Below are 16018 nucleotides of genomic sequence, written 5' to 3' on the forward strand. Positions count from 1 at the left end.
ACTCATTTACTAAAAAAACTAATCATCTATTGAATTTACATAACATGATACCCAAATTTACCCAAGAAATAAATCTGGTCACACCATGGACACTAAAAAGGGCAAAACTATGCACATATTTATCATATCTTTCAAAGAAATATATGTCCAACACAGAAATGTACCATCAACATGCCATGGAACACATAAGACGGAAGGGTAATCCCTTCATAATCTACACAGATGGATCCAAAATGAAGCTGGAGTGGGCTCATCAGCCTATTCAAGTGATAAAACTATCCAAATGGGCCTTCCTCTAATATCATCAGTATTTACAGCAGAATTAACAGCCATACAATTGGCTCTCAAGATTATAACAAAAAGGAATTCCTTCAGCACTCATATTGAGCGACTCAAGAAGTGCAATTGAAGCAATAGGATCATTTAAATCAAATAATCACCTTGTCCAAAAATATACAACGGAAATACATCAGTTAATTACAAACGGCCTTCAAATTCAAATTTGTTGGATCCCAGCCCATGTAGGCATTGAGGGTAATGAGAAAGCAGATAAAGCTGCAAAATTGGCTTGTACAATCCCCAACTACTATGAAAGCCCCCATATCAGACTGGCTAGCATCAGTTAAACCCTTAATTTATAGGGACTGGCAAAATGATTGGACAAATATACCCCCACAAAACAAACTAAAACAAATTAAGAACAAAGTTAAAAAGTGGCATTCTTCTACCCAAAAGCAAAGAATCAATGAGGTTATTTTAACAAGACTCAGAATAGGACACTCCAGACTCACACATGGTCATCTGATGTCAACTCCACACAAACCCAATAACTTGTGAAAGATGTAACATCCCAGTAACAATAAAACACATCTTGATTGACTGTCCCAGATGGCATCATGAAAGAAAGACTTATTTACAAAATAAATCAATAAAGGATATTCTAGCAGAAGGTAATAACTTTTCAATTAATAATATCATTCTCTTTCTTAAACAAAATTAAATTGATAAGTAAAATATAATCTCCCTTTTTTTTTTTTTTCTCTCCTAATTCCCCCTTTTTTTTTTATTTATTTATTTAGTTAACTACTAATTTTTTATGTACTCTTTTCCCCATTCTTTTCCCAGCCTGAGAAGAACCCTAAAAGAGTTCAGAGGTCTGGTTAAACAAATCATTTATAACTAACTAACTAACCAAAGCACTTACATCAAGTGACAAAGACAACCCAAAAGCAAGGAGCAGATACTGTGTTGTACTAATGAAAGGTTTACAATTAAAGATGAATCTGATCCAGTACTGAAATGTAGGCTAAGCACCATAAGACATAGCTAAATCTTAACTCCAAATAGCAACAGACAAAGCAAGTGTAGCAGGAGCACAAACCCAAATTTCTGATATTGGCTAAGCTAGTGGAAGTGGTGATTACTGCTGAAAATGAAGCAAAGATAATGGCAGGTCGTAACAGGAATAAACAAGGTTTCATTGAATGTAGTAACTGAGGCTGGGAAGACAGTAGGTACAATGATAGTCACAGGAACTGAAGCAGGAGAAACGCAAACACAAGAGCTGTAATGAAAGACCTCAACATCGAAACTAAGAACCATAGAGGCCCAAGTTATCACAGGCAAGGCAGAAGATTTAGGGGTAATCATTCGAGCAGCAGGCAACCTTGACCTAATGAAACTGCTTGGACCAACAACAAAGCTGGGGGGAGATATAACAGGCTGAAAAGCAGAAACCAAAGCAGCAATCAGTCGCTGCATAAAACTTGACATGAAATGAAAAATGTTCTCTTGAGAGTGAGCTAAATCAGATAAGGAGATGCACATGCCAGAACCAATGGCACTGAAAGGCAAGAACCAATGGGTCAAACTGTGTATGCACAGTACTACGTCTATCAAAGGATTTTTGTCCGGGAACATTTCGTGATAAACAAAACGGGGACTCTAAGCAATGGGTTCAATATGAAACAAAAGAAGTACTAACATCAAATTTACAAAAGATCAAAAGAACTTGTAAGAGTACGAGAGAACTATTTACTGAAGACTAAGAGGAAGTCCGAGTAATGCAAAGCATTCTATAGAAAGGGAGATTTTACCTTATTTGCAAAGAACACTAATGTATAACTCAATGACAAAGGGTATCGTGATGTATATCTCAATTACAAGGGGTACTTTGAATCTCTTTCTCCAAAGGGTACCTTGATGTATAACTCAATTACAAAGGGTACCTTGAATCTCTTTCTCCAAAGGGTACCTTGATGTATAATTCAATTACAAAGGGTACCTTGAATCTCTTTCTCCAAAAGGTCCCTTGAATCTCTTTCTCCAAAGGGTACCTTGATGTATAACTCAATTACAAAGGGTACCTTGAATCTCTTTCTCCAAAGGGTACCTTGATGTATTGTATAACTCAATTACAAAGGGTACCTTGAAAACACACACACATACACACATCTCTCTTACTGTCTACTATCTCAAGCTACCTGAACCAATCACAAAAATGATCTTATATGAGGTCTTAGTTCACTCATCTCTAATTTCAGGAATATGGATTAACACCTGAATGACCCAATACTTGAAATGTCCTTAATTTCATGGCTACACAGTACTCTGAACATATCAAATAAACAAAAGTGAAATCACATACAACTTACTTTATTTTTCAAATGTATGAACGATAATAATAATAATAACAATAATACTAATAATAATAAAAATAATAATAATAATAATAATAATAATAATAATAATAATAATAATAATCAAAATTTAGAGCTCATCCAGCTATACTTTTAAAGAACTCACCAGTAAGACTTTTGGTAAACAGTTGATATTAGGGCTGCACGAACACGAAGGTTGACCTTGGCCATTAAATAATTATAGTGGATACTACAGAATGAACCTGAAAAAATTGATTCAGTCAAACCAGGATACTCTCTGCATAAATACCTAAAAAACTGAAAATATACTCATATTAAAGCACACATCACAAATACTTTGCAATATTTGTGACAGTTACTTTAATCTAAAAAATATCAAAATAATTTTGAAGCAATTTTACTTAGCCCCTATGTAATGATGGAAATCCTTCTTTGAATTAATGACATTGGTGACAGCGGTGTAGGATGTATTTATCTGTTATAGATTCATATATCCACCCCAACATCCTAAAGTTGGCCACAAAGCCATTAGGCCTGTATTTATTTTCAGGTGTGGTAGCCTAACCTATTGTGATTAGACTTATGTCACCCTAGCCTAAGGTACTATTAGCCTATTGTATTGCAGTTTATGTTGACTTTTTACCTGTAGTCCTGTATAACAAAGCCTACAAAATGGAGGGTGATGTAGAAAGAGAAGATTTCTATGATAATTTGTTGTCTGCCTTGGATAATCAGAGCTCTCAAATGCAACAATTGTGTGATCAGCTCATTGACATGAAAAGGGAAATGGCTAATTTATCAAATTCTACACCTGTCACTTCCACGCAATTCAGTTCTAACAGAACTAATGGTTCAGACAGTAACCCATTGATTACAGCAGACAGAGCAGACATATCAGTGACACCCACATAACCCAGCTTCAGTAGTGACACACAATTTATCAAGTAATACACAGCCAGTCATGTCCAGTAATCCATCCCAGGGCAGTAACACAGTCGATAACCCTATTATTCCAGTCGATCATCATTCTAAGGGATTTGTCTTAAAACCTAAGGATATTATGATGTTGAAGTTGTCAGAATTACAGGGTGTTGGGACTGATAACAGACTAGCTAGATTTTTTAGTCAAGTAGAGTTCTGTGTTTCTGCAGATGTTGATAGAATCCAAGTAGCACTTACCAGAATGGAACAAGAAATTGCAACATTATTAACTGCTGAAATGGGTAAAAGGGGCAATAACATATCTTGGAGTCAGTTTAAGGACATACTGAATCACCACTTTGCTTGTTCAACTAACATTACGCAGGCTTGGCAGGAAATTGAGATTGAACGTTACAGTATAGATGAAGCCCCTAGAGCCTTTGTTAACAGAATGAAATGTAAATTATCTGCCAAGCCTTGGAGGTCAATTTCTAAATTTCCCCAGGAGAGAATTTTCGTTATTAGTTGTAGAATAAGTGGTAAAAATTTGAAGCAAATCCCTTCAATCATAAGATAGCAACAAGCACTTACTTCATAATGGGGCCTTATGGCATCAGCGCTTCCCCTTCACACAAATTACAAAATCTCTCTCTCTCTGGTAAAGTATATCTATTACTTAACAGATTTTGTTATTTACCCAGAGGGGCACACCTCAACTGTCATTTAAGTTGAGGTGCCACTGTATAAATAAAAATAAGAACTCTGATTTAAAAGGCTGCATACTTTTAAAGACCCTTTAGTAAATTTTGTAGTCCCTTGCTCCTTAAAATGAGCAATAATTTCACTACACATGTAGCACAGCACATCGAAGTGGAGCAAAATGAATAAACAAATATAAAATAGTGGGAATAATAGCAATAATGTTATCCAAGGAAGCAACGCAACACAGGACAAGAGCTGAATATCACACTTTTCTCCTTGCAAGACCTTTCATGTGACAGGAACCACTCACACACAGTATGGCTATTTTATGATTAATGAGTTAGTGACAACCTTTGACATACTTGTGAATACTTGCCATTAGAGAATTTGTAAATATTTGGCATTAGAGAAATTTATGACAGAGAAATATATACATTAGGATCCCTATGACATTTACACACAGGGACTAATTTCATTCCAGATAAAAAAATTGAAAGATATTTGGTACTAAATAATAAGGGACTTCATAACCAGAAAGATATTTGGCATTAAATAATAAGGGACTTCATAACCAGATAATAATACATTTTTCAAATGATTCTTGGCATCGTTTAATTTTATTTAGTCAACATACCTACTAATGCAGCACCAATCAGCCCTCCAGCATATGTATATCCTTTTATAGGAGCTTCTTCTTTCTTATCAACAAATGAAACAAGCTGATTCAAAAGCAATGGCCGTGCGGTGCCCAAGCCATCTCAATCAGCTTCAAGACACCAATGCTATAGAACTTGAGGCCAAAGCATTTGTTCAAAATTCGTAAGAGGGAATAGTTTTCACTATTAATGGTTGCTGTTCCTTCTGAATCTTCCACAACTGGCTGAGACATCAGTATTGTCTTATGAACCTACCAAAGAAATAATAGGTTATTATTATGATCATACCGTAAGTAAAGAAGAACATTAAGCTACACTGTTTTCTCTAGAACTGAAACTGGAGAAACGTAAAGTTTATAAAGGCAGGACAACAATGTGAGAAAAGGCCAAAAGGAGCAGATACAACCAAGGCAGTTGGGGCCAAGTGGATGCTACAAAAGAACCTTTAGTAATGACTACAGTGTACCATGCAAGGTACACTGTAAGCATTATCCACCCGCAGGGAAGGCTTCATATGGTAAAAATATGAATGCAAAGTTCTATCAAATATATCAATCTAAGGTTCTAACAAAACTGGTGACACAACAGTTACATGCCTAAAACAAAAACATCCACAAATAATCATCCAATATTGTGATATTCATAAAAATGTTACACAAATACCATATAGTGAACCCCCCGTATTCGCGGGGGATGCGTCCCACACCCCCCGCAAATAGCTAAAATCCGCGAATACTTAAGACCCCTCTAAAAACACTTAGTACTGCCCATTTTGACAGTTTAAACACAGAAAAACCCTGTAAAAATGCATATACCTGAGTATTTTAATAGTTTTATCATAAAAAGTGCATTTATTCATGAAAATTATATGAAAATACAGTAATTAGTTAATATTTCTCAGTGAAAAATACATGAATGGGCGATTTTTCCATGAATAATGGCCAGATATGTTCCACAGAGAAACCCGCGAATGCGTGAGTCTGCGAATCATGAGAACGCGAATACAGGGGTTTACTGTATTATCTACCAGAAACAGTATTTTCTTGAACATCAAGCTAAGGCATGAATACAGTAATCAGGTGAAAAAACATAAGACCCCTCATCTAAAATCTAAAGAATACATTTATAACTTTTGAATATCCATTTTCTGATAACAAGAGTGCAATTACAAAAACAAGGCTACAAACTCATACCTTTTGCGCTATAACATCAGTACGCATCTCAATTGGCAGGTCATGCAGATCATCTTGTGACTGCAGGTATCCCAGAGAGCCTTTTTCCATCAGAGAATTCACCCAGTGGAAAGTGAGATACGAGAATATGTTGACTCTTTCTTCTGCTATGCCCAAATGATATGGATCAGCTGCTTCATGGAAACTGGATAAATGAAGAGAATATTTGAGACTGCAAACTTCAACATAAACATGTTATCATTTCTACTACATAAAACTTTATGATGGTAATTCCGAAACCTACTATACTGTACTAATGTCAACAAAATTAATGGTCAGTAATGGCATCCCAATAAAAGCCAATCTAAAGACAAATAAAAAACCTCATCCCAGAAAGGCAATGGATTTTCCTTTTATTGCTATAATGTATTTCTTTTACCCTCCCTCTGAAGATTCAAGAGAAAATTTTATCATCTTTAAAATACCATATAAGCATAACAATATTTTGGACACTTTCATAATAATAAAAAACAATTTAGTGTCCTACTTTTGCAATTAGTTTGCATTAGTTTTATTTCAGCAAAGTGTATAACATTAAGCAATGTTGTACATTTTCAATTTAAAAGTTCTTTATATGTTCTTACTTTTTTATTCTTTCTCTTTCTCCCTCTACACAGCTGACTTTTAGTTATATACAGGTATTATACAGGTATTATGTATACAAAATCTTATTTTCTGTCTGCAAAATCTTACTGTCTATCTACAAGATCTTGCAGCTACATATAATGTAATTTTTGCCCACTCACAGGAATACTAGGAACCACTTAGAAAATAACCTAATTCTGTTTGTGCCTTATGTCCATCAGAAGGGAGGAGGGCTGGCTCTGATTTTGTAATTACTTGGGAAGTACATATATAAAAACTTTATTTTATTATAAAATGTAATTTTTATATATGTAACTTATCAAGTAATTACACAGCTGATTCCACACTGATGGGAGGTGGGATACATGGACATATTCTACTCCAAAACATTAAGTCATGCAATGAATTTAAAATAGAAAAGTTGCTAGCATTGAAAAGAATGCTTGTTGTTTCCTGATCAGTTAAGAGAGCTACTGCAGGAGAATACTGCCTCTCGTTGGTGCTCATCTTAATCTATAGTGGTGTGGCAGTATAGCCTTGGAGAACCTCTACTTAAGTGGGAGCTCTTCAGCAAAGGAGTAATCCAATGGCTAGCAAAGCATCAAGAGGTGTCTTTACCCTGGGCACAGTAACAATATAAAAAATGACCAGACAATACTTTCACCTACACTGAAATAAAACCACAACCTGTCCACTGAGAGTGGTGGGTGCTCCAGGTACATTGTACCCCTGGCTCCCCAAAACTGACGCCTTACTAAAAGGTGAAGGGATAGTAGGAGAAAATACTATGCTTCCTCCAGCGATACCATGCCAGTTGCTAATAATGGTCACAAGGTACTGCAAAATTTTAAATGTTTTAACTTTCATTAAAAAAGGTGAGAAGCGAAGATTGATTACACGTCAAGTAGGTCGATTGCACAATGGAAGTAAGGGACATACTGTGCCTACAAGCTAGTGAGGTAGAAGCTGCTCTGACATCTTTGGCTTTCACTTAAAAGTAGGCAAAATGCTCTCCTGAATCTGGGAGAGGTCTCAGAAATAAAGTCCATTTAGGATGAAGGAGAATGCGTTCTCAACCAGAGGTCAAAATGGGTCCTTGCCAGAACACTATAGGTTATGGATGGCCCTCTGCTCTTCCGGTCCTGCTCAGGTAATACCTGAGAACTCCAACTGGACAGAGGGCTCTCTATTCTTCCTCAGAGCCAAGGATATCCATTACGCTCTTAAGGGAGAAAGAACGGATCCAGGTCTTGGATAGGTTCTTGTTCTAGGCTAAAACCCAAGGGTAAATGAGCAAACCGTGTCTCCTCGTGAAAAAGACTTACTCTAGAATGATGGCTTTGATCTCACTAAAACATTTTAGCAGAAGCCAAGATCACCAGGAAGATAGCCTTCCGGGTAAGGTCCTTTCCGAGAAGAGGAGCGTAGTAAATCAAAAGAGAGACCTGTCAGTCACTCCAATACTACGTACAGGTTTCCAGGAGACCAGATTTCCTTCCTTGCTTGGACTAGTCAAAGGACTTCATGAAGATGCTTAAAAACTGAGTTACACATAGCTCGACCCCCTTAATGGAGGAATACGAGATATTCTAGATCTCAGATAAAAGAGGCAATCAGCAATTTGGGTCACAGATGTCTCGAAAGGAGGGACGCAGAGTCTGAGACACCAGCTAAGGAAAATCGCTAACTTATTCTGGTGAGAGTTAGGAGATTAATAATGCCTATTGCAGCAACTCTTACCTTACAGGATCGTACCAAATGAATATTCAAAAAATAAAAGAACAAACCAACAGAAAAACCAAGTGCATCTGCCAAATTTCTACCGAACCCATCGACAGAAGTAGACTGAAGGGTACGGGTGTTTGTGCCTATTAATCCCCTGGTGGGGGGTGGGGGAAGGAGATGGGTAGAAGAAGGATATTCATAGAAAACTGAGTGTTCTTGTTTTTTGTTTTAACCTGTCAAACTCCAACTGGTGCGAAGTACAAACTATATAGTGGAGAGGTAATGTTCATTTAAAAAATTACTTTTTTTGTCAAACTCCAGCTGGTGCAAAGTAAAAACTATATAATGGAGAGGTAATGTTCATTTCAAAAATTATTTTTATTAAGTGTTTCTATAATCATTGTTAAATTTCTGGGGAAAAGAACCCTTAGCAATAATAATGATAACTGCTATTTTTATTCTTAATTTATTGGTTTTTTGACAATATAGTAGAGGCGATGTTATATGACTTCATGTATAAGAAAGGATATTTTACTATTCACTTAATTATCATTTGCAAAGCTTTATGCTGGATTTCTAAAAAGAAAACATTGAAACAATCGAAAATCTAATCATAAGTGCAGTTCTTAAAGTACAGCTCAATAATTGTTTAACAACCAGTTATGAATTAACCTACCCACTATAATCATTGTAAGAAGTTTCCATGAGTGGGGTTCGTTCGTTGGTTTCTCTTCGTAACTCCTGATATTGAGAGGTTCCCACACTTCCTTTTGGGAACAGTGTAAAAAGATAGAAAACCTGAAATGAGGATAAAATCAACTTATTTGAATTGACATTTTTATAATAAAATTTTATTTATACTTACCCAGTAATTACATCGCTGTAGTTTCTACTTGATGGGAACCTGAATTTTCAAAATTCGCGGCAATACTACTCTTCTTCTTCCATCCGAGACAGTGACTAGGCCCCATCCACTCTCTGGGAATGAGAGGAACAACCCTTGAAAGAAGGATCAATTTGTTGGTTGCAATAAAAAATGTTCATGTGAGGGGAGGAGGGCGGGCTCGACTCGTAATTACTGGGTAAGTATATATAAAAGTTTATTTTATTATAAAAATGTCATTTTTATTTATGTAATTTACCCAGTAATTACATCGCTGAATCCTACATTGATGGATGGTGGGGATTCATGGACATATTATACCAAAATATTAAAGTCATTGTGGATATATTCATGATGTTCGCATCGATAAATGCTTGTTGTTCCTTGCCTGGTGAGAGAGCTACTGCAGGAAGGGACTGCCTCTGGTTGGAGCTCATCTCAACCTGTAGTGGTGTGGCAGTATAGCCTAGGGACACCTCTACTGACACGGGGACTTTCGAGTGAAGGAGTATTCTGCTAGCTGTGAGTGTTAATCAAAGCTGTGTATTAAAAGGGAACTTCCAAAGCCATACAAAGCTTAAAAACTTGCCCTAAGCCAGGGCTAAGTACCAGGAACCAAGAAAAAAAACCAACTATAATGCCTAGTCACCTTATATCGACAATTTAAAAAGAAAGAAAAGATATCATCACCCCATTACAAAAACTGGTTGGTAACTTGGGTATACCATACCTTCCAGACAGAAATACATCGAGTTGGAAGACTTGCCTCCTAGGCTTCCTCCCCCATTACCACACATGCAGACAAGGGCCCTAAGGTGCTGCAACTGTTGTAGGTGGTTTCAATGTCTCGGAGATAGTGGATTGCAAAAACTGACCTATATCTCCAGTATGTAGTCTGGAGGACAGAAGATAAGGACAAATCATGCTTGAAGGCTAAGGAGGTGGCCACTGCCCTTACCTCGTAAGCCTTCATTTTCAGGGAGGGAAGAGACCCTTCTCCAATTTGAGAATGAGCTTCCCTGATTAGGTCCCTTAAAGAGAACAAGATAGCATTCTTAGAGAGAGGTCTGGAAGGATCCTTTACAGAACACCATAGATTGCTAGCCTGGCCTCTGATCTTCACAGTCCTACGTAGATAATATCTAAGGGTGCTCACAGGACAAAGATCTTTCCTCTTCCTCTGGGCCTAAAATCTCCATCAAGTTCTTTGCTGTAAAGTAGCGGGGCCAAGGTTTTGAGGGAATTTCATTTTTTGCAAGAAAACCCAAAGTTAGCGAGAAGACTACGTCACCCTGGGAGAAACTACCCTTTTGTCCAAGGCATGGAGTTTGCTAACCCTCTTAGCTGTTCCTAGAGCCAAAAGAAACAGCGTCTTCCCAGTTAAATCCCTGAGGGACGTTGAGCGAAGAGGTTCAAAACGCGGTCCTGAAATCCATTTAAGAACTTCATCAAGACTCCAGGAAACTGTAGATTCTGTTTTAGGTTTCAAAGAGTCTGGTAAGGTCCAGACCCCTGTGGCGAAAAACCGAGCTGAGCATAGCTCTATAACCTCTGATGGTAGAGAGGAAGAGAGGTCTCTGGAGGATCTTAAATACAGGAGAAAGTCTGCTAGCTGCATATAGATGTCTTAGAAGACGAGATGTTATATCTTCTACACCAAAGTCTAAAGATGGACCACTCTGCTCGATAGACTTTATTAGATGACTGTCGTCTATTGCTGGTAATAGCTTGAGCCACAGGCTTCGATCGTAGGAGTTTGACGACAGTTGAAACCCTGTCAGGGCCAGAGTGGAAGGTTTTGATGAAACCTCCTGAAATGAGGCTGTCTGAGCAGCTCTGGAATGGTGGGAAGGCACCTCAGATAGTCCACCAGAAGGGCAAGGAGATCTGTAAACCACTCCTTCTGGGGCCAGAACGGAATTATGAGGGTCATTCTGACATTCCGGTGAGATTGGGCCCAGCGTTCGACTCTCCAACTGGCAGTGAAGAATTAGAGGAATTTATTTCTGGTGATAGAAATTCATTTATTATCATAATGTGGTTTGGATTCCACAATAAGCTGTAGGTCCCGTTGCTAGGTAACCAGTTGGTTCTTAGCCACGTAAAATAAGTCTCATCCTTTGGGCCAGCCCTAGGAGAGCTGTTAATCAGCTCAGTGGTCTGGTTAAACTAAGGTATACTTTTTCACATGAGATTGAATTATATTTAGTACAGACAATCCCTGGTTATCGGCGGGGGTTCCATTCCCGACAGCGTGACGATAACCAAAAATCGGCAATAACAGCACCGACCCCTGGTTGTTGGCGCCGATAACCGGGGATCGGGGGCCGCCAATAACCAGGGATCAGCACCGATAACTGGGGATCGGCGCGGATAACTGGATATCGGTGTCGAAAATCCAGTTATCATCGTCACTAGACAAGAGCCATAAAGCCGTGTATAGCTCCCGCCAACCACCCTTGGGCCCCCAGTATACCTCCTCCCAGATTTAGAGGAGTCCAGTAGTGACCTTTGCCTAGGAGAGTCGGCGCAACAGGTAGCCACCTCCTCCACAATCACTTCATGGGCACTTTTATCACTAATTTATTCATCAAAAAGAGCACTGGTTCACCGAGTTGTGTCATTGTACTTACCATCAATCAGACCAAACTTCTGGTCAAACTTGCTCTCAAGACTGGTAAAGCGATCCGGTTCAGGAGCGAGGGAGCCAGATGAGGGAGGAATGGGAGGGCTTGGAGCAAGACACATTAGAAACAGGAGAGGTAACAGAGGGTACATCCATATTCACCAGTTTGGGAGTTGAGCTAATATCTAAACCTTAACTATCAGCTCTAGCGGCCACTTTCCTCTTTCTATCTCTTTTCTAGCTCAGAAAGATGAGAAGCTAAGTTTTTCCACATCTTCTCATCACAATCATTACAAGTTAGATTGACTGAACAGACCTGACCTCTGCAAGAAGAAAAAATGGTATCAGCATCATAAGAGAAAAAACATTCCTGAAGGACAATTAGCCTAACAGTAATCTTCATAAGCAACTACCAAACTATGCAAAAGCCGATCGGCAAATCTTGTTAAGAGAGAAAAGCCGGTCGTCACAAAATTCAAAAAGAGTACTCAAAATCAGACAGAAGAAGTCAAAATCAGTTGATAAACAACAAAAAAACTAGTGCCGAAGGAAACCAATTAGAATACTTCACCGAAAAGGGAATCTAACAAGACAAATTCCAAAAAACCAAGTTGCGTTCCTACAACTGTGTGAGCTCTAGGACGGCAGAAAACAAATTGATCCTTCTTTCGAGAGTTGTTCCTCTCCTTCCCAGCGGGTTGGCGGGAGCTTAGTCACCATCTCGGACGGAAGAAGAAGAGTATTGCCACAATTTCAAAAATTCAACCTGCCGAGAGTAGAAAACTACAGCGATGTAATTACTGGGCAAGTTACTTAAATGAAAAATAAATTTCTTAGCAAAAACCATACAAACATTATCTGAAGTAATACAAAGTATTTACAAAGAATCATTCAACTTCAAGTTCAAAACAAAGAAAAAACAAGACTCAAATTTGCTTTCTGTAGCCTTCTGATAAAAGAAAAACTATAAAATAATGTTACTTAAAGTACTTCAATCAAATCATTCAGTCACATGGCCTCATAGCTGATTGAATTTCTTATTAAATGAAGGTGACAACTGAAGCAAAACATAGTTAACATTTAACATACAAGTGTCTAATATTCATGACACCAGTAGTTATAGGTACCACCCATACCAGGAGTAATTAATCAGCTTAATGTGCTTCTTATTGACATATGTGCCTAATTGATTTCTGAAACCAGCTTTCTGATTTCATACCCTGATTTGTAGGCAACTGGGTTAAGAGTCTTAATTTTTTCTCTGTCACCTCTATGAAAAAATGCATGGAAAATGGGCAACTAAAGTCTACAATTGCAATAGCTCATGTGCTGCTGCATCTTCAACTGAAAAAAACCAAAGTCTAGAAGAAGCAGAATGTTACCAATGCTTTCTGCTGAAGTACTCAGTAATAAGTACTAAGACACCAAAAATTAATAGAATATTCAACTGCACATGGAAAAATTTTGAGGAAATTACAGATGCTGATAGTGCTAGGACAGCAGCAAGGTGCTTAAGGTAAAGCAGTATGACCCTACCAATAATAATGGTAAAATGGAGAGAGATAATGCTCAAAGAGTTTCATTAACAAGGTTATGTAAATATATCTTTTTTAAACTCACAGATCTACTTAGTTTTTTAAGCATGATTTTTCTGCAGTCACTATAAAAACAACCAAAGTTCATCAGGTAAAGTCTGGTGATAATAATCAAAATCAGTTAAGTGGTTGTAAAACAGTAAAATGAAAAAAAAGTTAAATAAAAAAAGCTGTAAAATTAATAGGGAAAATATAAATGCAAGCATCAATAAATTTCAATTGAAACCTCCATACTTTGACACTGCATTAAGATCATGAAAACATCAAAACTCAGTCTAACAAACTTCAAATGAGTACATAACTCTAAGATGCATTTTCCTTCCTCTACAGAAAGTAATAAAGCTATGGGCAAAAGGATGCAACACAACCCCTTTAGTAAGCCCAGCAAAAAGCAAAAAAGGTGCACTGTAAACGATACCTTGCTAAAAATAGGAAAAAGATAAGACCAGTGTAAAAACTGCTTACATTAATTTTTCAAAGCTTGAGTACAAAATACCATCTATGCTTTACTTTTTTCTCTAATCTTAGTGCTATCAATTCTTTCTTAACCTGAGCTAACTTTAATCTTAAAAAACTGCAGAAAACTTTTCCGAGTTAATTTTTTAAAAAAATGAAGACAGCTTTCCTGAACTTACTTGCAGAAAGCTTGAAAGTGCGTTGACAAACAAAGACAGTTTTGAACTGATGAACAGTACTTCTCCAAATGGGGCAAAGCCTTCCCCACACAAGCTGTGCGGATAAGCACTTGGAAAAAGCACCCTTAAAATTAATGGAAGTCACATAATCTAAAAATTTTCTAGTTCCATGAAACTAAGAGTATAAATTAATGCCATACCCATCAATTCTGAGGGCTACACAAGTCTGCATCTGTCCACAGGTACTGAATAACAAACAGAAAAAGATTTCTGAATCATTTTCATTGGCTGGCTCTTCCATGGTGATTTCACTTCAGTGTCTGAGACAATAAACTTCTGACATTCATGTTATGTCAAGGAATGATTAGTTTAATACTTCAGACAGAAAAGATAATGCAAATTAATAAAGAAATAAACATGACACAAAACCCAGAGACACTGACCAAGCTCAAAATCTTTCAAAGCCAAGCTAATCCTCCAACAAAAGGAGTGTAAATACTGAATAATCTCCAGGGTTTTATGTTTAAGCTTTTGTCTGAACCAGTACTCTGTTTGAATTGAGTGCAGAAAACCTGTACTTATATGCCTCTCAGGAGATACTGAATCATTCACTCAGGTTGCCTGCAATTCATCAACTAGTGATAGTGAGAAGGAACAAAAATGGAAGGTCCACTATTCTCTGGTTCCCTCATTTGCTGTCTACATACACACAGTAACACTGTTGCTATTTTTAATATGCATTGCATTCTATAACAAAAGTGAACATGCAAACATTAAAAAACATGAAAATGCTCCTCAGATCCTCAAGAGGTTCCCTAACTTTGATCCTCTAAGCTTCTTAACACAAAATTTTTACAATGTAAGTGAACTTCATACAAAAGATTCAATATTTCACTTTTAAAAGTTGTAAACAGTCACATCTATCAATTTCTGCTGAAATCTACAGCCAGCCTTAATAGTGGAATAAGAATATAAATCTTGCAATCCAAGGACATTACCATTATTACTGTGAAATAGTTTAACAAACTAAAAGGCTGTAACCATAAGCATGAACTTGGTATCACAACTGCCTAATAAAAGCCAACATCCTTGACAAAGCAGGAGGCCAGCAAAAGAAGTCATTGAGAACAGTGTTGGTTTCGTAGAATTTTACAAGAGGAGTACAGCAAACCCCCCGTATTCATGGTCTCACTATTTGCGGATTTCCCTGTGGAACGTATACACACATTATTCATGGAAAATTTGCCCATTCGCTGTATTTTTCACTGAGAAATATTCACTAATTACTGGATTTTCATATTTTCATGACTAAATGCACTTTTTGTGATAAAACTATTAAAATACTCAGGTATAAGCATTTTTAGAGGGTTTTTCTTGTGTTTAAACTATCAAAATAGGCAGTTCCAAGTGTTTTTAGTGGGGTTTTAAGTATTCATGGATTTTAGCTATTCGCGCAGGGGGGGGGAGGGGCTACCCATCCCCTGCGAATACGGAGGGTTTACTGTAAACTGGACTGAGTGATCGATTTATGGTCATCAAAACTGGCGTTGTAAAGGAAAGTTCCATAAAAGGAAATATATTTAAAAATAATTTTCATATATAACCATATATGAAATACATAGATACTCTACATACAAACACTCGTACAGTATACTGCACATGGATACAGTATAAGTTTTGCTGAGTCCAGCATTCTTAATAAAAATATATAACTGCTCTGTATTACACTCTGCATTCTAAATAAAAATATATAACTGATCTGTATTACACTCTCCAAGTATAAAACATTCATCCTTGT

The 16018-nt window shown here is 37.2% G+C and overlaps 1 protein-coding gene across 1 annotated transcript in view; it reads right to left on the bottom strand.

Annotated features, from left to right (window-relative positions):
* The window catches only part of LOC136824986 (ATP-binding cassette sub-family C member 10), a 173146-nt gene that overhangs the window by 90310 nt on the left and 66818 nt on the right, over window positions 1-16018 (bottom strand). Inside the window, 5 exon segments of the mRNA XM_067080977.1 lie at window positions 2815-2902; window positions 4918-5043; window positions 5046-5190; window positions 6133-6316; window positions 9158-9279. Coding sequence (XP_066937078.1) covers window positions 2815-2902; window positions 4918-5043; window positions 5046-5190; window positions 6133-6316; window positions 9158-9279 — 665 coding nt within the window.

The sequence above is a fragment of the Macrobrachium rosenbergii genome, chromosome 36 (genome assembly GCF_040412425.1).
Source record: "Macrobrachium rosenbergii isolate ZJJX-2024 chromosome 36, ASM4041242v1, whole genome shotgun sequence".
Taxonomy (NCBI): Eukaryota; Metazoa; Arthropoda; class Malacostraca; order Decapoda; family Palaemonidae; genus Macrobrachium; species Macrobrachium rosenbergii.